We start from the raw sequence: 23,037 nt of genomic DNA, 5'->3' as shown, positions 1-23,037 counted from the left end.
GTCTTACTTTTATTAAATCATAAAACATATACTGATATGATAGGAGAGCTATGATTGCCTGAGCCTTTTTAAGGCACTTACAAATGCAAGTGCATTTTGCTMTAGTTGAAAGACTTACATCTTACTAATGGATTAGTAATTGCTTATAGAAAATCTAATTTAAACAGTGATGTAGAAAAAGCTGGTGAGCAAAACTTYTGAACACACCATGCAGAAATCCAAATTAAAACATTTTTATGGTAACTAACTAAAGCTAAAACATACTGTCAAAATGTTATTATCTGTAAGACAAAAATGTTATTATATGTAAGACAAAGCCCATTCCATATACTTGCTGCAACTCAATGGGGTAAGATAATGTAAAGTGTTTATTATTGACCTGTTGTTATGTGTGTGATATATGTAATGTACTGTAAATACATAAGAATAATCTTGCTCATCCAGGATGCAAGGTACTAGGGCTTGTGCATGCCTTGTCAAACCCGGTTCATTTAAATGCCAAGCTTAAATATACCAGATAAGTTYAAAACCAGCTGCTTTAGTTTAGGCTACACATGCAGAGTATATAATATTGGGATCTTTAAGGCTAAACTTAAAACTGAAGTGGCAGTTTAAGCCTTTACACTAACAGTTACTTGAAAGCAAAGTTAACTTTTTGCAACAGCATGTGTATTCTTACTGCAGGAGCTTCAAAAATCAGACCCGGTATGTTTAGGTTACTTTAGTTCTTTTCATGCTAAAATGAAAGAAAAAAGTTAAGTTTTTTTTAGCATGCAAAACCTGCTTCTTTACCAAGACTATTTGGGAAAGCAGGGCTGAAATCCATTTTACAGCAGTTGCTGTTTGCTCCTTACAGTCGTTTGGGACAGTCGGCACAGTAAATTTTTCCATTATGGCAAACAAAGCGCTTGTTGGCCAGACCACGGGCACACTTTGTGCATTTGAAACAATAATCGTGCCAGGATTCATCTTCATAGTTAACCACACTGGTTCCTCTTCCAAATCCTGCTAGGAGAGAAAACAATTATAGGACGGCGATAGTAGGTGTCCTTGGCCGGGTTAGTCCACCAACCTACCTGCTTTCCTTCTATACTAATATAACTGCTCTTAGAGAAACAGGCAACTGCTCAGTTTTCTGCTCAGGAGCACTGCTCTTAGAGAAACAGGCAACTTTCTGTGAGCTTGTCTACATTAAGGTTTTTCCTTTTCTCCAGGGAACAGTCAAATTGAAGGAGCGAGTAATAGAGCAAGGACAGGCTGGGCTAAACATCCAGCCACTTTGTTACAGGGTCAGATGCACGCAGAAGAGAAGGGAAAACTTGTGGAATTGGCAGGATGGTGCCTGTCTTTCAGGGGTTAGCTTTGGGATTTTCATATCTAATAACCATGACATGCAAAACGTATTAGAAGCAAAGCAAACATTATTCCAGGGCACTAAATAAAGCACGGTCCTTTTAGTCTTCTAGTTCTTAGATTTGGAAATCAGAAATGTTCCAGGTAGGGGAGATAAATTGGAAGAGGGCAAAATGTGAAGAGCTCAGGTAGTAGCTTGAGCCCTAGGAGTCCGTGACTTTATAATTAGCTCACATGTAAACAGCAGGAATAAGGTGGGAGATACTAGACCTGCTGCTGGTGTTAGTAACTTCTTGGGTACATGACTTTCACCCATCTCACTTCTGACCTTAACCACTAAGTGCCCACAAGCTGCATTTATTCCAACATACCTGTAATCGGATTCTTGCAGCCAGCACACTTCTTGGCAACGCACTCCTTGTAGCAGTCAACACAGTAAAACTGATCCTCTACAGCTGTGAAGCGCTTCCCACCCAGTTGCTTCTTGCAGTTGGAACAAATGAAGCACTCCGAGTGCCACGGCTGCTCCTGGTAAGTGAGACCTCCAGAAGTGATGGGCTAGGAGGCAAAGAGCAGATACACTGGGGTTCAGAATCAGTCAGGATGAAGAAAGGCAACATGTGCATGGAGTGTGTGATGGGAGAGTTTTGCCACTGTGAAGATCTTGTTTTGAAGGCTTTAATTAAATAGAGCAGCACTTGAGTTTCTGTGGCCTGTAATCCTACAGGTCCTGGGCTTTCATAATAGCTTATTATGCAGCAACTCTGCAAGTCAATGTTAATCAGTTGCAGAAGTTGTAAAACAGCTGTTTTCTATAAATCATTATTTTGCTGCTTGAATACACAGTAAGATGGTTTAAGCTCTCTAGGAGGTAGCCTTGTCATCCACCAAACAAGGGCAAGACTGGTGTTATCTTGATTTCAGTCTGTGGAAACCTCTTGGAACTCTGCACTGCTCCTGCTCAGCTGCCTTAATGTACAGTAACCTTTAGCTCCCTCGTGCTGTTAACCACATCATCTGCTCACACCAGTATCTCAGGAAAGAAAGTAGACAATGGCACAGCTATAGCATAATCTCTCTGCTAGTTTGAGAACCCTTCTAGCTTCTCACAGCCCTTATGGTAAGGGTTAGCAGCTTGAAAGCCAGCTGCCTTTGCAGATCAGAAGGACTTACATTCTTGCACTTAGCACAGGTCTTGGCAAACTTCTGCTCATGGCAGGAGACACAGTAGAAGTCATCGCCCTTGGGAAAGAAGCTCCCAGATCCAATCACTTTGTTGCACTGGCTGCAAGTGAAGCAGTCCTTATGCCAGACCATCTTCTTGTACTCAACGTTTTGGTCTCCTGGAACAGACAATGTCATTTGGGGTTTCAGACCTGTGGCAAACTCTTACTCTTTGCAATGATGTGASAGCAGATAAGACCTCAACTGGAATGAGAGAAAGACTGTTCCTTTCCACATCCCACTGCAGCTATCCAAAGAGGATTTTCTTAAAYGTTGATATGGGCAAGTGCCTCAGCATTTCTGAGAAGGGCACTGGAGGTTACACTCCTATAGAACAAACCTTTTGGTAGAAGTGATTTAAGACGATACACTATTCGCATGGGGATTAGCTGCAGGGCARCATTTTAGACAAGTGTCTAAATGAGCAAGAGAGCAACAGTTAAAACATGCACCATATTGTGCTGCAGGCTTTGAGCACAATGCCCAGGCACCTCMCAGCATCCTCCAGCACTGGTGAACCTCTGTGCAGTTGGAAGCGGAGCAGCTCACAGCAGTAGTGTCACTAGCTGCAGTAATAAGGTACCGTACCTGCAATAATAGGCTTGAAGCAGCCCTTACATCTCGGTGCGTCCTCAGTGGCAGTGCAGTTGCTGCACCAAACCTTGTTGTTCTCCCTCAGCATAAAGGGCTCGTTGACCAAGGAGGTGTAGCACTTGACGCAGCGGAAGCAGTTGTCGTGCCAGTAACGGTTCTTGAAATGCAGCTCCTGGAACAAGCGAGACGTGAGCCCTGAGGCCTGCTCTTTGAGCASCCCTTAAAAGAAGCTGTCATCTCATAAGCCTCAGCACCAAGGATAGATTTTATTCTCCCCATTACTTCCACATTCAGTGTTTTGGTGGTGCAAACAAAGGGAGGGACATTTAACAGAGTTCACTGACACAAGGAGCTTAAGATTAAGCCGTGAAGATTTTAAATCCAGGATCAAATGAATACTGAGTGTTTTAAGGTACCTGTGTTTCTGACACTGAGCGCTGAAGGTCTCAAGCATTGGGACAGCTCTAGTCCTCAGGTTCCCTCTAGTTAAGGTGAATTGTTACGGCCATAAACACAGAGCAATGAAGGCTTAACTACCACAAAAGCCAGACCAAGGAGCGTGTTCTCCAAGTGTCTGGCCTAAAGATGATTATTCTGTGAGTCCTGTACAGGCTGCAGTGCTGTCTTCAGGACAGCTTGATCTTTGCAGCAGCTCCTATGGCTGTAGCTAGATTGCGTGCAGTCCATCCTGAGCATCCCTTACTGCTTTACCCCAGAGCTTCTGGCTCTTCGCCCAAGGAACACGAGCAAGCACCGCCTGACTGATGGCCGGAGGCCCCACCATGCGACTTGCTCTTGTGCAGARCCTCACAGAGAGGCCAGAGCCAGAAAAATAGGAGGGAAATCATGTTGGGAGATCTGTCCCATCACAAAACGTAGAGCTGCAACCACCCATCCACATGCTCAGCACGCACCTTGGAGTCGGCGCCGATGGGCTTCTTGCACTCGATGCAGGTGTTGGCGCAGAACTTCTCAAAGCACTTGACGCAGCAGTGGCGCCCCTCCTTCTGCACGTACTTCTTGCCTTGCAGYGGGTCACGGCAGTAGTGGCAGTCGAAGCGCTCCGACATGGTGCCCACGGTGTAACTGCCGGGCCCTAGGAGAGGCAGGAAGGTCAAAACATCAGCCCTGAAGCCTCCAAAACTGCTGGAGCTCCTTGGGGCCTGTGCAGAGATGGATGTTGAATGGAAAGGGCCCAGGAGGGAAGATGGGAGCAGGGCCGGAGACTGCCYTTCCTCCTGGAAGCCCCGCACTTGACGCTGTGCTTAGCGTAAGTACTGCACTAGAAACACAAATATTTGCCTTAATAACCAGCCAAGATAGAGAGGGCGGATGGGCTCTRGCCAAAGATCCATAGCTTCCAAGTCACGGCCACTGCGGACACAGCCCTGCAAACTGCTCGCCCTGGGACTCGGAGTGGAAACCTGAGCTGAGCGACAGCCTTTCCTTGTCACCTCTTGAGGGATCCCATTTTATTCACCTGGTTCACATCAAGCAAGGCCAGTGGTACCTAATCACTCCTTAGCTCCCGAGGGCCAGACCCTGCATGAGGCTCCACGTCACACGAGCACAGACCTCTGACCRAAAGTAAAGGAAAATATTTTCCGAACCTCCAGGCAAAGCGTGCAGCCAGCTGCAGCCCTCCCAAGCCCTTTTGTGACGGATGCTTGTGCAGTGTCCAGCTGCCTCCTTTGCTGGACTTTCATATGCAAAGCCTTGGGGGAAAAGAAACAAGAGATCTTCCGACATCGACAAAACTTCTCAAGTTCGTGCCAGCGGAGCTCTGCCAAAACATGAGCCTTGCACCATGGCCGGCTAGTGACCATGTCGGCTGGGAGCTGGGATGGGCGTGGGGGCTCTCGGCTGTAGGATTTTCCACTTTGGCTGCAKGCGGCGGGTGGGGAAAGCACCTGTGCGGTTACACAACCCCGAGTAGTCCCTTGTCCTCCATCGTGAAGGGTGGGGACGGAAGCCCTGGGCTGTGAACACCCTTCATCAGACCAAGGGCATCAATCATAGGGAAGGTCCATCAGCCCACCCAGGTCTCAAGCATAGCAGAGCCTGGCTGAGCTTTCCCTGCAAACTCAGATGCCGGAGCATCAAGTGGCCTCTGGTCCCAAAGGGCTTCATTTGCTCCAGCACTGTGCACAAGCCAAGGAGAGCTGGAAAAGGGATCACTTCCCAGCGTGTCGCTTCCCAAAGAACCATCCCCCCGGCTCCTACTCGTCCCGCTCTCGGTGAGGTCAGCCCTGAGGCACGCGGAGAACTGCTGTCCCCAGCGCGGGACACATAATCCCATCCGTCTTTAYGGGATCAGGCGGCCGCCGCCTGCTCTGCACAGGGCCAGGCCGCGGGCCCAGCGGGCAGGGCCGGCTCTGCGGGAGCGCGACGGGGCAACGCGGCCCAGCCAAGGTCGGGCGACGGCCGCGGCCTGCCCACCGCCTTGCCTGGGGTCGCGTTCGCGCCGCTTCGAGCCAGCGGAGCGGGTAGACAGCTGGGAAATGTGGAAACGGTGTGAGCCGCCGCCAGCTCGCGGAGCCGCACCGAGCGCCCGAGCGGGCGTCTGTCAGCACAGCCTTGGGGACCCACGGACACGCCGGGGTTGTCCGTGCTCGAGCCGGCCCGGGAGCAGCCAGGCACTCCCCTATGTGGGCAGGAGGTGACAGGGAGGCAGCAGATCCCCCCACCAGCGCTCTCTAAATGTAGCTCCCTGATGGATTTGACTACAGCTGGAGGGCAACTGGCCAGACCCGTGGCCTTCTCGAGTATCGGGGCGTTTGGCACCAAGGCTGGCTGGAACCGACTCCAACACGTACCTGACCACGGAGGTGCTGCTAGCCACCCATCCCCATGCTTCCCGAGTCCCACCGTCCTGGTGCAGCCACATCCCCATCCTCCAAGCAGCCATCCTGCGGCGTGGCCACCACCCTCTGCAGGCTGGTGGCCACGCTCAGGGCTCTAAAACGCTACAGTCGCAAGGCCCAGGCCCCGCTGAGGCCTGACACAGCCATCACACTAGTGCACTCTTCCGCAATACGGAAAGAAGGGGKTTTTTTTTGACTTTCTTCCCTAGAAGAGGTTGGTTTTTCTCTGCCCGCTGAGTACACCGAGACCACATAACCCTGGATGCTATAATATATACATTATACATATATACATCAGGGAACACCCCTAAAAGCAAGGTYCTGTTATTTGCGGGGCAGAGCTCACAGGACTGTTAGCAAAGGGTAAAGAGCAGCTCTCTGCCACTGCCCGGGCAGAGCACGTGCGAGCCGCACGCTCTGTAATCCAAAGATTACCCTGTTGATAAAATGGAAGCAGCTTTATTTAGAACAAAACGTGCTCCAAGTTCCCCAKCAGCTGCCAGTTCATTCCCCACGGCCCTATCACCCCCGTGCACGTTCCCGTCGCTACTAGATCCTCCCGCTTCCCCGGGGAAGGAGGGACGCGCTGTTGAAAACGCGCTGCTCCAGCGCTGCAGCCTCTGGCCGGGCCTGCTCGGACACATCGTGCAGAGCCCGGCAAGGCTGCCAGGCTCCGGCACACATGGAAACCTTTCCAAAAGGCCCCACTAAAAGCAAAGGAAACAACCCATTCAGCATAACCCTGATGTGCCTCTCATGCCAGGGTGCACATGGGAGGAGATACGGTCATCCTTGGCAGGACGTGGGCTCAAAGCACTGCAGAGCAAAGCCAAGCGCCCCTTGTCCCTGCAAACYCCGGGGTGCAGGGGACACGGCAGGCATGGCCGAGGGGACGGCAAACAGCCCAACTGCAGCGGCCAGGCCAGTGGTCAACAGATACAGGTCTTGCATCCAAACTGAATGGCTCCCCTGCCCTGGAGGGGTTTCGTGCTGTCACACGAGCACCACATCATCCTCTCTGGGCACGTGCGTGACACTGGTGGGATCTGCACCCCAGCTCGATGCCCGGACACAGCCCCCTACACACTGCATCACAGCAAGCTTTGCAACAGCAACAGCGTGATTCAGGGTTGCAAACGGGCTGGACCCTAAGGGCTACACAGCAGCTTACGGATGGTTTAAGTAGGGATGGCTCTAGTACCAGACACTGCCAACAAACCTCCCTCCTTTCCCCTTTACCTGCATGCCGGTGGAAAGCCATGGGGACGGCCCCAGTCGCAAGCAGCCCCGTAGGCGACGCGGGTCACAGTCCCTTGGCCGATAGGGAAGTGCCTCGTTTGATAACATACATTGAAAGGGAGGCTATTAATACGGACGGGACTCCTAGCAGATGTCCACTCCCCTCCCCAGGGATCACAACCTTAATCCCCCTTGAAAATTCTTACCATTTTAGGTGATCCAAGGGAGAAGAATAGGATCCAGAGACCTCTATGTAAATACCTGCCCAGCTACTCAGCACCCAAATTAGTCCCAAAGGCCGAGCGCGCCTTAGGAACCTGAGCCCTGCTGGGACAATCTGGCCTTGGCTTTGGAGCTGGATTGTGGCTTGCATCGGCTGCAAGCTAAAGTCGCAAACCTGAGGTGCTTCTGGGCTGCTGCTGCTGCACAACGGGCCCAAGGGGCCGGCTCTTGGCTGCATGGGTGCAAAATACTGTGGTTTGCAGCTCAGGGACCCATGCAAGAGCCACTTTCATGACCATGGGGCTTCTGTGAYGTCTAGGAACAAAGCTGGGCTCATCCTTCATTGCTTCCCTTGCTGAGCTCRGTTTTGGGGCCAGCTCCTACCCACMGATCTGGGGTGCGGAGCCACGAGCTCCATCGCTGCCTCTCACCTCAGTTATGTAATTGGCAGCAGCGCGCGCAGGGCCGGGGGCCAGGACACCCGGCTGCTAATCCCGCCTCGACACTGACTCACGCCATGGCCGTGGGAAAGGCGCTTAAGGCACTGGGAAGAGCCCATGTTGATTCCTGCCCCYGGAGTCCATCGTGGTGGCATCAGGCCTGCAAGCAGCAATCGGCATCTTGGCAGCATTTTGATCACGGCCAGGAAAAGGCCAGGCTCTGACAGCAAGCGGCCCCACAGCAGCGCAGCCCGGATCTCCTTGCATCCCATGTTGCAAGCAGAAAATGGGCTAGAATAGCAGAATGCAGAAATACTCCAATGAGAAAATACCYCGTGCTGTTCTGCCCCAGCTCGCGTATAGACACAAGTAAATTGTTTGCATAACTCGGATGGCAACAGGAACCCTAACAACTGGTATTTTCCTGCGCTAATCTCGCTGTGCACCAGGAGATGTTTACACACACGAGTTCATTTTTGGCCCGTGCATGGCCCGTGCACCGTTAACCGCTCTCCTTTCTTCCTGCCGCACTCCTGCTCGGGAGCCGCTTCCTGCTCCCGGAGCRCCCTGCTCTTCCCACGAGGATGGCAAGGATGCCTTCCCGCCCTGCAAGGCGGCACGGCATCACTGCACGGTGACAAGCGGCACCCCAGCAGCCAGGTCYCCGCAGCAGCCCGGCAGCATGGGGACCACAATGAGCACAGGCACCACGAAGTGCAGATGCACAAGCGCCTGCAGAGCCKCTTTGCTCCATCCTGCAGCATCCCAACAAGATGGGGCTGCGCTTAGATGGCCACTCATTCTGGCTGGATGATCTTGGACAGCTCCCATCTCTTCCTCAAGCCCCTTTTTGTTCCTTCCTTCTTCCTTCACGTGGGGTTAAACACACCACTGCTTGTGTCTGGAGGGCATCACTGCCCTGCAAAAGCCAACAGGGAGCTGAAGCCTCCAATTCGGATCCATCTGCACCACAAAGTCTCTGCTCCCATCAGCTCCACACTCCCCAGGACGGACAGGGAGGAAGCAGCACCACGAACACACCAGCAAGGCACGTTTTTAACATGTTTTAACCCTAAAGCTCAGCTTTCCTGCACATTTTCAGCACGCAAGGGAGCTGACCTCTCCATTCAGGCCTGGCAGCGTGGCTAAGACATGGTGTCATGCTCTTGGATGGACAAATGATTCATATTGTGCTTTCCAGAGTATTTTCTTGCCCTAACAATCCTGCCAGGAAAGGTCGGGGCGTCTCGGTTTGCTCACACATCCTGCTGTCACTCAGGGGGCAGAAAGTCCTAAATGGAGCCGCTRTAGCCCAGGCATTGATGAACTATTAGTCACCATCATCAAAGAAGCAGGCAGCAGTAAATAGGGGGAGGAGGGGAGCATCTGTCACCTCTTAGGGTCACAGCATGCCCCAAAACCCAACACAGAAAAGCTCCCGTGGAAAGGAGAGCCCTGGATCGCTCCCTAGTCCCTCTCTCCTGTGGACAGGCTCCAGATCCACTCCACTCACGGCTGCAGCAGTGAGGTGAAGCGGGTTGCATCCACATTTACTCTTGCAGCCATCTGACATTTGTGCAAAAATTGCCTTTTTCCACAAGTAACCGCCCAGCAGATTCAGGCTTTGGGGGGTTATTTCTATGCTTTAAAACCCTTACAAGGGATTTTGAAAATCCCCTTTTAAGAGGCGAGGTCTGTGCGTGGTACCAAGCAAGCCCTTGGGGACAGAGGAAACGGGAATGGGTTTGTAGGGCAGACGCAGGTCTGGTAGCCCGCCAGGGACATGTGTGATATGAGTGAGTAGAGGCAAAAGGAGAAGGGTTAAGAAGACAGGAAAAATATGGAGGAGGGTAGGGGAGCACTGACGAAAGAGCACCCAAAAGTCCTGGAGCTGGAAACACAGGGATCTGAAAAATGGCAAAACTGGAAAGAGAAAAGCGGGGATTTTCCCCATCTGCCTCTGTGCACAGGCTGGACTGCTTCCAGGACTATTCCCGAGGCAGCTCCAAATTTATGCCCTGGCTGCCAKCTGCTCCGTAGATCCTTTCCGCACGCTCTGGCCCTGTCACCGTCACCTGTCGCTGACATGGCAGAGCCTGGCAGGCTGCGGAGAGCCGGGAGACACCAAGGCTGGGGGGAAAGGGGCCAGGGAGAYGGTCAAGGGCTGCTTCGAAGACCCAAGGTTTTGCTCAGGCCCTGCCTGGGTATTTGGAGCCTGGGGAAGGCTCGAGGCACCAGCAMAGAGCCAGGGCAGCAGTCCCAGGGTATGACAGCTCCGTAGGGACTGAGAGGTTGTAGCAGCGTTAGGTGCTGCACAGCATGGCTTTGATTTGGCCACTTCTTCCCACCCTTTTGCCCTGTGGCTCCCTGTTACACTGCACAGAAGATTCAAAGTCCCCCTGGAACAAGGACAGCGGGTGACTGCTGAGGTCCCCACAGTTAGGATGGGACATCCAGTACAGGTTTAGAAAGAGAGATATGTCCAAAAGACTATCCATTTGTATATATATATATAAATATATATATCATATATGTGTATCATATATAAGGAAGACAAAAAGTTTCCTCCGCTGTCCAGCTCTGACTTCAGGACGGAGAAAAGCAGCCTAAGTCCCTGTCAAATTAACACCACCCAGATCCCAGCYGGGCAGCAAGGCAACCCCATCCCGCAGGAGAAACGGGCTCTGATGGACTTCACAGCAACATAATCCTGCCATCCCACACAAGCGCTYACGCTAGGGCTGCACCAAGCTGTTAGTGAGCCAGCGCTGAAATAATATTCCACAACTTCCACTGCGCTCCGTGCGTGTTAATTGCTCCCAATTACTCCTCCCCGGTGCAGCAGCAGCTGCCGAGCTCTGCTCTGCCCTTGGTGCAGTCCGAGAGATTACGGAGAAGCGCCCACGAGGAAACGAGTTATTAGTGCGGATCACTGCTTGGAAGCTGGGTCGTGTACCTCACGTGGAAACCTACCCACGACAGGTAGGAAATCAGGCCCTGCCATCCACCCTCCCTCCTGTGCATCACAAGAAACTCAGCACATGGGGGATGTTGGAGACACAAAACTTCAGCTGGGGYGGCCAGGGCTGTGCGGAAAGGGGCCGGGAAGCGGCACGCAAAGACCAGCTGCATCCCAGTGGAAGGACATGCCCTTCCCAGGGCTGATACGCCACTTGGGAAGACTCCTTGGCATCCAGCTCCCCATCAAAGCAGTGCCCGACCCTGGCACCGCTGCCCTGAGCACCGATTTAGTGCCGGCGGGACGGCAGCTCCTGGCTCGGGACACTCGCCTCCGGCGGGATTGGCATTTGCCCAGTGGCGCTTCCACTTGGCGCAYGGCGCCAGGGGCTGCAAGGACCAAACCTCCCTTGCTCCTTGACCGTTTTAAAAATAACCACCCCCTCCCCAAGCCCCCTCTGCGTAGCCCCAGGTCTATGAGCTGGAGGGGATCAGCTTGCAGGTCCAAAGGGGTATTTTTGGGCACTCTGACTAATTGTCAGGACATATGCTGGGCATTCTTTACAGGGGAAAACAAAGCTGCAAAGTCCCCTCCGGTAAGGCCCATGTGGTTGGATTAGTCACCCATGTTATTCTCAGAAACTTCTGCTTTGGAAGGGGATAGTTTTATTTCCAACTTCAGATAAATGTGCTTCTAAATGGGGAGGCGTCCGCTTCCTCCAGCCTGGCAGCAGTAACAAAGTACAATGAATTTCATTGCACTAAGAGTAGCTCTGCAAGCAAAGTAGCTCTGGGTTCCTCTTCCCCAGCAGAGGAACTGCTTTCCAGACAGAGTAAACAGCAATTACTATTGCTCCATTAAATAATATATGACCTGCAGGATATATATTGTCTGCAGTGGTGCTTTTTTTTTTTTCCCCTCCTTCCTAGCTCTTTAGAATGGGTTGAAATAATTAAGTCTTTCCTTAGCTGGACGGGGTAGCAATAACCACCTGGTTCAACAGACACACAGCAGTGACCTGTGCAACCATCTCCCCAGACATGGTCCAGCCCAGGACCAGGCTCTGCACTAACCTCAGCCAAGACAAAAGTGGAAACCCTTTGCTCTGGGGTGCCTTCTAATTCACAGCCACTTTCTTGGCCCCACATCTCATGGGCACAGCTGGACGTGCTCGGGGATGCATGGACAGTTTGGGGAGAGGACACCCACCCAAGGGCCACAAGACACCCACGTGCTTGTCCTGCAGGCTCACTAAAGCCCCATCCAGCTCATGTCTCGCTGCTCCTGGTGCACGTCCCAGCCCTTGCCGGGCTGGCAGACCACGGTGCAAACCTGAGAGCTGCTCCTTGCAGGGTAAAGCCAAACGCACAGGGGAGGAAGCCCATTGCCCACAAAAGAAGAACAGATTTTAAGAACAACCTAATTTTGCTTCTCTTATGGTTGCAGGCAGGCACAGAAGGGCACAAGTGCAAAATTCTGCTGCAAAACAAAGCTTGCTGTTTCTCCCAGCAGAAACTCTGTGGCAGAGAGACGCGGGGTGACAAGTCCCCAGCAGCCCTCTCTGTAGAGCCCTCGAGTGGTACAATGTCTCATAACAGCATTAAAATGCATGCGTCGTTTTGCTGGAATCAGTGGTAATATTTTCAAAGCGCCTGTGTGATACAGGAGCGTAAATCTCCTTTCTTCACAAGGTGATAAAGATCTTGGGTCTCCCTGGAAATCAGGCCAGACCAGAGCCGGGTATTAGGACTACACTGAAAATGTGAACAGGGAGTTGAGTAGAAAATGCTGATCCTCCAGAAAAAAAATAAATAAATAAATAAGGAAAAAAAAACCCTTCATGTTTTGCATCAGGATTAGGATTTGATTTAAACTAAGTCTATAGATCCAACCCAGAAATGGAGGTTCTTCCATGGGAGAGGGAAAAGGGGAGATTCCCCCCTCGCATGCTCCTTGTGGAGCAGCCCAGCAAAGTTGCCRTCACTTTGGCACCATCAGGAAAAGCCAAGGCAGGGGACTAGCACTTGCCAAGACCCAGCAGAGACAGCGCAGTGCAAAGCGGTGGGGGAAATGACGTTATTTATGCTGCTACACTTAATTTGCCTCCCGGGACACCGCTGGAGCCCCAAACGGATCCCGGAACATGTGAATTATGTCACATCCTAGTGGCTGAGAAACCAGCTTTTTGGAGCCCTCGCTGCCTGATGGSTCCTGGAGCAGGGAGAGCACATCCTCATGTGTATATCACTTAGATATCTGCACTTTTGTGTTGCTTTGTTTTTAATGAGAACAAAGCACCAAAAAAGCAAGACGTGCAACACTTTCTGTTATGAAGAGGTCCCTGGGTCTCCAGTATTTAAGGCTAAACCTCCTCCCAGGGRCCACATGGGATAGATATGGAAAAGATGCTGGTTTAGGCACCGTCACAGCCCTTACAATTTAGGAGGAGCCACGCGCAAAGCCTACAGTTACATTTATAAAACACAAAACTCATAATAATAAAAAAAAAATATATACTTAAATGTGTGCTTGATTTTAAACCTAAAAATAAACCAAGTGGAGATAGTACAAGTGCAGCTGGGTTTGGTTAAGCCATCCTCTCTGGATCCTGGCCCAGCAATGGGTTTGTTTTCTTTTTCAAGTAGGGGCAAGACAATAAGTTCAGGAACAACGAACAACACAGTCCATAAAGAGAAGTGATGCTGCTCTGCATGATCACTGCTAGCAGCCAACCCAAGAGTCCAAGCAAACTTTTAGGGCGTCAGCCCTGCACCACAAAAAAAGCAGCCCTAAATGTGGGCAAGCGCTGGAGAAAACCAGCAGAATCCCGAAGCAGATGTGAAGTGGTGGCTTTTTTTAAGGTTGACTCGTGCAGCCGCATTGCAGGAGGAAACCCAAGATGCAGCCTCGCACCGGGAACGCTTGCGAAGTGCCAAGGATTTTTCCATACTGTTACATGCACACAATCCACTGTGCATCTCGGACAAGCAGCACCTCCCCTCCAAAAGCTACTATGAGCACCATCACGGAGCACAAGGATCTGCCATGCAATGGGATCACTCAAACTCAGACCCGACACCTGGGTGTCCTGGACGCACTTGTGAGCGCTGCCAGTGCAGGATTGGATCTAATAGGCTGATAGGCACAGCTGAAATCGTGTTTCTTTTACCCAAATTACCCAAATCTTGCTCAGTTATAACTCTTCACATTAAACAGCCCTGCTAATGGAGCCCTGACCACAGGGATCCCCTGAGCCCTTCCTTGGAGCGGGTGACCAAACGCCACAAGGGCTGTGACAGAGGCGCCTGTGAGACTCAGGATAAGCTGTGACCCCAGAACGTTTTCCACRCAGCTCCAGGGAGGAGGAGGGGGAAGAAATCCAGCCCCAGGGCCTGGAGGGGACTTGCAAGACACAGAAATGAGCACTTAGTGCTTGTAAACTTATAATAAAAGACTTCCAATGCACAAAAACTCCACTGCTGAAATCAATCAAAAAAAAAAAAAAAAATCTATTCTTTTTCTGCTAATGCAGCTTTTACACTTTCCCTGCATAATGTACCAGGATAATCCACACCGTTCCCCCCATCCTTGCACAGGGAGAAGTGTCCAAGCTGGAGGTCCTTGGCAAGCCCGGTCCCACGGGGGCCGTCAGCGCCCTCTCCGGCGCAGCAAGTTCCCGATCTCGGAGCCTTTCCCCCCGGCACGGTCTCTCACGGGGGCGGCCGGCGCCGCTGGCTCCCTCTCCGGCGGCTGCCACTGCTCCCAGGATGAGCTCATGGCTATTTTGGCTCGCGTTTGCGCTCCGCAAGCTCCCGGTAACCAAAACAAACGGGCCTGCCGTCCAGGGCGGATTTATGGGTTGTTTGTGCCAGGACCCAGCGGAACACGCGGGGAGCTTCACTGCTGTCTCGAGGCGACGCTTCCCACCCCCAGATTGCAACATCTTCCCCAAAAGAGGTATCCAAAAGGTCTACACACCTAACAGTAACATATCTGCTCACAGCGGATCTCAACGGCAGCATTCCACAAGTGAGGACTAGGAGGACACCAGTAAGTTATTGGAATCATTGCCTGTTTATGCTCTTGGACACAAATTTCCTCCTATTCATCATCACATTCATCAGCACCAAATGCACTGAGAAGCAAAGGAAACAGGATCAAGTGCGTGGGATTTGCTCTGACCTCCAACATGGAGTGCTGGAAAGGAGTCAGCAATATCCATTTAGCCCATTGCACCCAGGCCTCAGCCAAGATTAGCCCAGAACTTACCCAAATCCCTCCTTAGATTTGAAATAAAGGGCTGAGGGGCAGGATGGGTTGTTTTTACAAGAAAGAAAACCACCCCAGCCACATGGCGTCACTCACAGCCCCGCTGAGGGACATTCAACCTACCACAACAGCAGGTCCAGAATCTAAATTTCCAAGATTTTTCTGGTTCTGCTCCAATATTGCCACCCATATCATTCCTAGGATCGGCACCAAGATACGTTATACATCAAATGGCATTTATCCAGCAGCCTCTTCCAAACGGGAAGGGTGACTGGCTCCCAGTCAGCCGGAYAGGGGTAGATAGGAAGCAATGTTTGCATGTGTGGAATGAAACGTATAGCACTGGGTATTTTTAAAGTGAGATGAGACCACAGAGAGATCCTGACACCCTYCTCTGCTCATTACTGCCTCTCTTAAGGTACTGGCAGCAGCAGGACCAGCTCAGGACAGCACTTAGAGATCACCGGGGAATTTGGAGCAGCAGCAGATCAGCAGGAATTATTCCATTTTCTGCACCAGGGTTGAATTAGGATCMAGGAGCCCTGTGGCCTCCTGGAGGTGCTATCTCTTTTCCAGTGCAGTTAATACTGCACAGAGCAGTAGGATGCGGTGCCAGGCTCCTGGGATGCTTCCAGGATCCTAATGCTTCCTCCGCAGGCTGAGCATCCGAGCAGCCAGAACAGCGTGTCCAGCCACAGGACAAGATTTCTGTCATATATTATAGCAGCAGGAGCCTACACAGCTGTTCCAGCATGGCCTATCTGCCAGACCGGAGGCCATTCCGGGGATTAAACACCTATGGGACACTTTAAAAACTCCTCTCTCCTATTTCAGTGGAATAAGARGATGGACAAACTGGCAAAACGCAGAACAATGTGGAAGAAATTGAAGTCTCCAGGAATGAGAAGGCAGGACAGAAGCTGGAAGGACAAGCAGGGCCCCAGAAGTGACTAATTCCAAGCCTTTGCCCCAGTGTTTATTATAGGAAAGAGCAGATAAGAAAGGCAGCTGATGGTAACAACTGCCAGGGGCAGCCAGGCCCAAGCTAAACAAATTGTAAATGGCTTGCGAGTAGCCTGCCAGGTCCRAACAGTTCCCACAACTTGGGGCATTTCTTTAAAAGAAAGCAGGTTATTTTCTCCCACCCCACCTCCAGCTTCACCAGGGCTGATGTGAAGTATAGGTTGGGTGGGTTGAAGTCACCCTTTGGGGGAATTTTTTGGCCAAAACCCACTCGAGGAACACATGAAAAGTGAACATTCCCAAAAGAGGTCATTGAGAAAGGGCCTGGAGCTGGTTCTCTGCCTGGGAGCCACCAGGCAACCACTGGACAAGACCCAGGACCACTGAGTTTCAAGCTGAACACTGTGCAAGGGAAGCAGGGCATARCCAGCTCACCAGTTGAGAAGACAGAGCTTTAGAAAGCTGTGAGGGTTTTTTTGCTGTCTCTGGCCAAACAAAACACAGAGAGCAGCTCTTGGGCTGCCAGAACTATGAAGTCTTCAACAGTTTAGACACTGGTGCAACACACGGATGCTCACATAGAGGTACAACAATTTTGTCATTAAAGTTGGCTTGTAAGAGGGAGAAGTAAAGCACATTGATCACATCAAAGAACAGAAGCCAAAACAGATTCATCTCGCTGTGGTTCTGCAATTTGGCAAGAATTAAATCCTCTTGATTCCAAACTGGTAAACATCAAAATAAACCTGTCAAGTAACCCCCGAGTTTAGTCTCTTATTTTCCACTCCTCCCRGGAGCGACAAAAAAAGACAGCAAACAAGGGAGCTGAAGAGCCCTGTCCATTTCCACCAGAAGCAATTTTTCCTGTTCTTCATTTGTGCCTTGGGTGACAACTTGGGTTCTGCATTTAACCCCAGCAGATCACGAATATAACCRTATGCCACCACTTTTAACCCCTCAGTTTTAACTGGTGTCCATTGCACGTCCACATGCCCAGCAACCCACTGTGCTGGCCAAGAGAAAGCAGAGCTTCCCTTGTCCAGATTTTTTTCCACCAAAAATGAGAGGAAAATCCCCCAAATACATCCATCAGTAGGATCAGTAGGCTCAGGGAGCAAGACAGAACTAGGCACATGTCATTTGAGTGGGTCTCCTAAGAACACAGCTCTCCCCCATCACTCTGCAATGAAGAGGCTTTGAATTCCCTCTTTGCAAAAATAATGCAATTCTTCAACATCATCCAAACCAAAATTGTAACTTTGCTTTAAAGTTTCCAAGCAGGCGCACAGCAAAATCCCATCACTTCCACCCTGGGCTCAGCAATGTCTCTGTCAGGAACCCCAACACAACCATCCAGTCTCTTCCAGTACACTCTTTAATTTGCTCTATTTTAGAAGAGCCCTTCCCCAGGACTATCTCTTTATCCCCTTCCAAGCTGGTCGCAGTGCCATCGTCTTGATTTTTGAATAGCTCCTACCCACAGCAAACACTGCCCTCAAAAAAGGACTTTATTTTTTGTACATCTTCCTACACTCATGCTTGGAGCAGAGCAATGCTGAGGGGTGCCGGGTGCTGCATCCCATCGCCGAGCCTTAGGCAAGCGATGCCTTTGCTCCCGGGCTCTGCCAGGAAAAGCAGACTGAAGCCAGGCACTACGGCACAGCCCTCCTAAAGCCGGGCTGCTGCACGAGTGGAAACATGCACTTTATCTAAATAGCATTTAATCCTTCAGAGCCCTGGTGTCTCTAGAGCCATCTGGTTAAAATGCCTCTCCAAATCAGGGTATCTAAATGAAACACGAGGGCTCGTTCTTCCGCCCACAGTCCCGCTGCCAGCCTTGGACATGAAATGCCTGATCTCAGACCTCTCTGCTTTGCTCTTCTCCCTGTCTGCCTCTTCCACAGGAGAGAGATGAGGAAGAAAAGAAGTCACAATGAACTGAGCTAAAGGCTTTTGACTGTAAAGTTTGCACTCTAGTTTTTGTAATACTTTTTATAAGTCGCTGGTCAGGTCTGGGAAGATTTTTCACAATTTCCATCCCTTTTTCCCCAAGCAAAAGTGAGGAGCCTGGACCAGAGTGAGTTCTGCATGCTGCAGGTTATGCACCTAAGGGCATTTGGAGTCTGACAGGTTGTGGTTAAAGGGCAGTGTTGAAAGGTCTGACCACTAAATGCAGGCCTGGGGCTTCAGGTCTAAGCAGTCCTGGCTTGCACCACTATTTCCACTGAAGCACAAGCAGTTTCTGCCCCACCAAGGCATCCCCRTGCTGCAAACACAAGCAGGTGTCTCCAAGGGGAAGGAAGTCACAGCCGTGGTCCTGGAGAACCACGAGTTCTCCTCCCACCAGGATACATGCAGCACAGGGAGGGCAATGGGATGCACACCCCATAACACGGCACAACCCTGTTTTCCATCCCGATGCCACATCCATGGTGCAGCTCGGCAAAGATGCTGCTTCCAAAATAAAGACAGCCAATGCTGTCTAGGCTGGCAATGCTCTGCAGAGCATTTATTTCCAAGTGTTTGCATGCCCTAAACCTTGCCTGCTTTTGGGCAGCTCCCACTAGCAACCTGCAGGCATCATTGCACCCAGAGCCCAGTCCTGCAGCCATCCCATGCTCAGAAAYCAACACAAAATCCTGCTCCAGAAGTGGTTCCCAAGAGCTGGATCCCAAACCCGAGCAGTTCATTTTTCTGCTCCGAGATCTTGACTTTGTACATGCCATGCTAGCTTCAAAACACCTAACTCATTTTTTTAGTAGTTATTAGTCAAGAACGAATTTTTGCTTAGTGAGCTCTGTAGGCRGTAATTGGGACTGGTTTGCATTCAGGAATGCTGTGCTCAGAGTCAGAGGGGRAGAGGGTGTTTTCTACAGAATGAGGTATGTGGGTGCTTTTATCGTTAAAAGAGAAAGTCACAATTTTAAAGCCATATTTGGCTGCATGATCAGCTATTTGCTTTCTACGTCATGGCTTAAGAATTTAATCAGTTTCCTTTCTAAAGCTTTTTTTTTTTCCTTCCCCTCTAGAAACTTCCCAAAACAAAACAAAATAAAAAATCGAATTGGTAGCACATTAAAGAAAAAAAAAATGGAGCTCAATGATCTAAAAAGCAGCCCTTCTTACATAACATGAACCGGACCAGAGTCCCAGGCATCAACTTRTCTGTGGAAAGTTTGCTGAAGAGAAGATTAATGTTGGAGACACCCATGGGAAACAAACGGGGGAGAGTTTCCCTCCTGTAGGTGCGTCCGCAGAGGTGGGTACAAGGGTGCAGCACCCGTATAAAGGCCAAGGCACCCGCGCTCACGTGGGGACAGCCACATGTGGCTTGTTAGAAACTCTGTGACCTTGGATTCCTTATGGAAAGGGAGGGGAAGGTGGAGAGGGGAAGGTGCAGCAATCCGTGGATAAAAGCGTTGCTCCGTTCCCCATCCCATCGCTAACCGCCCGCTCCCGCGGTGTGGCGGGTGCCAGTCCTTGTGTCTCACGTCACCCRAGGGTCCCACAAGGCAGCCGCTGGTTTAGCTCTTTCCTCCCACCTTGTTKTTGAGGACATGAGCCCAGCACATCTGACCTCCTGCCTGGAGCAACCTGCTGCAAACCCTCCCGAAACACCCGCTCAGCAGGCAGGCAGGAGGAATTCACACCCCGACCAGCTCCTTTCACTCCAAACACGCCACCTTTCCAGGGGGGAAAAGCCGTCGGCAGAGAAGAGGGTGCAAAGGAAAGAAGGCGCCAGCACCCACRTTAGCTCAATCCCCTGCTCAAACGCTGCCTCCCCCAAAAACAGATGCAGTTTGAGGCTAACTCAGCATTAACATTAATAAAGAAATTGCTCGCTAGAAAGTGTGCACTTCCCCAGGAATCACGCTACGCATTCAGCAATCTCCCGCCTTCCCAGCCCTCCCTGTCTAATCCAATAGGGAAGAGCCCAAGTGCATCCCAGGGGCACACRGAGCCCCCGGCCCTGCTCACCGGGAGGATGCTCCAGGAGGGGCACGCGCTTCCCAACTGCCRCGGGAGCCGCCGGAGGGCCCGGGATGCAGCTGGAACACAGGGTCCGGCCGGCGGGAGAGCGGCCCCRCGCTCCCTCCGCTTATAGCCGGGAGACGCCTTGCAAAAAACGCGCGTGCAGCCAATAGCACCGCGGCGGCCGGGAAGCCGCCTGCTCCTCCCCGGGCCTCCGCACCGGCCCCGCGGGAAACTCGGCCCCGAGCGGCACTTTGCCAGCCGGAGATGCTGCCCCAGCCCCCCGGGCACGGTTGTGGTCGAGGGGGGCGGATTTGGGATGTTCATCCTCATCCTCGGCACGTGTCTGAGCTGCCCACCCCCAAGCGCGGAGTGTTTGCSGGCTGCTCTGCTCCCCATACGTGTCACCTTCGGGCGCACAGACACGGGTTTCCAGGGCAGAAAATAAATAAAAGGGAAGGGTTGGCTCAAGTGAGAAGCCTGCAGGGAAGGAATGAACCGAGCTAAAGAGCACAGCGCAGAGGATGCCAAAAGATAGCTATTTTTCCTTGGAAAAGACAGGAGAAAATACTAGCAGGCAGAAAAAAAAAAAATCTGTGTTTAAATGAATCTGCCCCATTTGTGCTGCACCACATCAGGCAAACCTGAGGATGTTTGCTGTTGTTCTCCAGACCCCTCCTTTCCCCATCCCTTCTCCTGTTCGTTTTCCACTCATTCATCTGCCAAGTTAGTCCCACTTCTCCCATGCTCCTGCTCTGGATACGGGGTCCAGCAAGTTTTTCTGCAAGAGATGCCCACATCGGGGCTCTTGCATTGAAACGAACTCGGTGGTGCCCAAAAGAGCAGCAGAGCTTCTGGACCAGAGCACCGCAGGCACCCGGGTGGGTGTCCCGGCTACAGTCCTGGCATCCCCAGGGAGCAGATCGCGATGCTCTGAGCCAAGGAATTTGTTTGTTTAGCAAGGAGGAACAAACATTGCACAAGAACAAACATACCCTCTCTACAGAGGCTTTTGCCTTTCTGGGCTTCTCTCCATGTTTTCCTGCAAGCAGGTGAGTCCCGCAGCTTCTCCAGCATCCCTGAGGACCGCGCTCACAGCGCTGGCAGGTCAGGGGATGTTTGTTGGCTCGTTGTCCTGGAGCTCAGACTGTCACCGCTTACCAAGAGCGGCTTCAGGCTCTCGTGAAATACAGAGGGGAAATACCACTGTTATTTACTACTACAGATCATAGTTTATATTCAGCTTTCAGAGGAATCCAAATACACATTTCCAGCTGGCTATGCCAGCAGCTCTTCCAACAAGCATAAAGCCTAATAACCACCAGCAAAGAACTTGTCTCCAGCGGGTGCCTGTAAGCGGCCACCAGACCGAGAGGAACATTGGCCAAAGCCTCCTGTCCCCAGGGCAGAGCAGCGTGACGTGGCTGCAGCCGCACGAGAAAGCGGACACACTAAGTCCTGCTAGGACGGGATACAGCCAGAACYTTCCCAGTCAGGCAAACCAAGCCAACAAGGATGGAAGAATCCCAGGATTTAGATTGCTGGGCTGGAAAAGCAGATGGGATGTCACACCAGGAGCGCTTCCCTGGGGAGCTCTGGGCTTCCTTCCTTGGAGGCCATGGGACCAGCCTGGTTCCTGCTCCAAGCCAGCGCCCATCCCATGAGGAACCACTGGMGCTTGGCACAACCCTTGTCCCGATGGAGACAGAGCCATTCCAGCAGGTTTCTGCCCGGCACCTCTGTGGAGGAGGCTTGGAAATGCGTGAGCCCAGCAGGATGGCAGCCCATGGGCAGCACTACGGGCACCCTGCCCCCAAGCRAACACCTTTGGTCAGGACCCACAGCCTCCCAGTTAAAATACAGGACACCTTCCATGTGCGACACCGACTGAAAGTGCCACCACTCTGTCCCAGAGCCAGCCAGAGCTCTGTGGGCCTAAGGGAGCAGCAGCCAAATATCAAACCAGCACATACCCCACTGATTGCTGCAGAACAGATGTAATAGATATTATTTTTTTTCCCCATCTCCTTAGGTTACAGCTAAAGGCCAGATCCTCTGCCCATTCCTCCATAGCCCTATGGCCCTTTTTGGACGGCTCCACAGACCCAGCATCACRTCCAGAGAGAAGCAGCAGGACAGGCGCCCGCAACCTCATCCACAGCCCAGCTCGGTTCAAAAAAATCCAGAGGATGATTTAGGGAGTGAAGACAGCGCCCAGCTCAAGTCCAGAAAAAGGCACTCCAGCATCCTCGTTATTACAGCTGCAACACAGGGCCGTAAAAACCCCTGYCAGAGAGCTGCATTAAACAGGACCAAACTGCAGGAATGACACGGCTCATTTCAGAGGGCTGAGACAAGTCTGTGTCAGCCCAGAGCCATCACTACTGCTCCCTAAGGAATGCCATCAGTCAGCGCACTCATCAGTTTGGGGACAAACATGCAGAAAAAAAAGCCTGATGGATCCTTGAYTATTTATTTAAACAAAATGAACTATAAGCAGAGGCACTTAAAACTGAGTCAGTTGAATTAGTCACTCAAAGGCTGACTGCAAGGAAACTTTATTTGGAAATATTGGAACTGTTGCAGAGGGAGGCTACTTGACTCAGAGCATTGGACACAGACCCAAAAGAGCCACATATTACCCCAAATCTTACCTGAAAACAAAGGGCTTGTTCGTGCAAGGAAGAGATACAGAGCCTTCTTCTCACCAACCTTGTCATGTKTTGGATCTCTGCTGTACTGGGAGGTGATGGATCTTGCCCTCATGGACCCAGGTGTTCCCACTTGCAAGAGGSTAATTAGCTGCTCATTAAGGAAGCTTCAAGGCAGGTGAAGCAGTGGAAAARCTGAACCACCTCAGAGTTGTTTATAGAATCATAATGATTGGAAAAGATCTTCAAGTGCAGCTGTTCTTCCCAGGGAGGCTGGGCACAGCCTC

General features: G+C 51.4%; 1 protein-coding gene across 2 annotated transcripts; it reads right to left on the bottom strand.

Moving 5' to 3' along the window:
• Positions 1 to 51: 51 nt before the first annotated feature.
• Positions 52 to 22,868, bottom strand: FHL1 (four and a half LIM domains 1). Of its 2 annotated transcripts, none has more exons than XM_026038988.1 (6): positions 22,754 to 22,868; positions 4,086 to 4,267; positions 3,166 to 3,343; positions 2,527 to 2,696; positions 1,725 to 1,911; positions 52 to 1,005 (listed from the first exon to the last, which is right to left on the bottom strand). In XM_026038988.1, exons 1-6 carry the CDS (start codon positions 22,863 to 22,865, stop codon positions 851 to 853), a joined length of 984 nt encoding a protein of 327 aa, XP_025894773.1. In that variant the 5' UTR covers positions 22,866 to 22,868; the 3' UTR covers positions 52 to 850. The 2 variants fall into 2 exon arrangements, with proteins under 2 accessions (XP_025894773.1, XP_025894774.1); XM_026038989.1 differs by lacking the exon at positions 22,754 to 22,868 and adding an exon at positions 20,106 to 20,140.
• Between the last annotated feature and the right edge of the window lie 169 nt (positions 22,869 to 23,037).

The sequence above is a fragment of the Nothoprocta perdicaria genome, unplaced genomic scaffold (genome assembly GCF_003342845.1).
Source record: "Nothoprocta perdicaria isolate Ctin4 unplaced genomic scaffold, notPer1 scaffold_22, whole genome shotgun sequence".
NCBI lineage: Eukaryota > Metazoa > Chordata > Aves > Tinamiformes > Tinamidae > Nothoprocta > Nothoprocta perdicaria.
The sequence above is the reverse complement of the archived record's forward strand: the minus strand, read 5'-3'. Positions and strand labels throughout refer to the sequence as shown.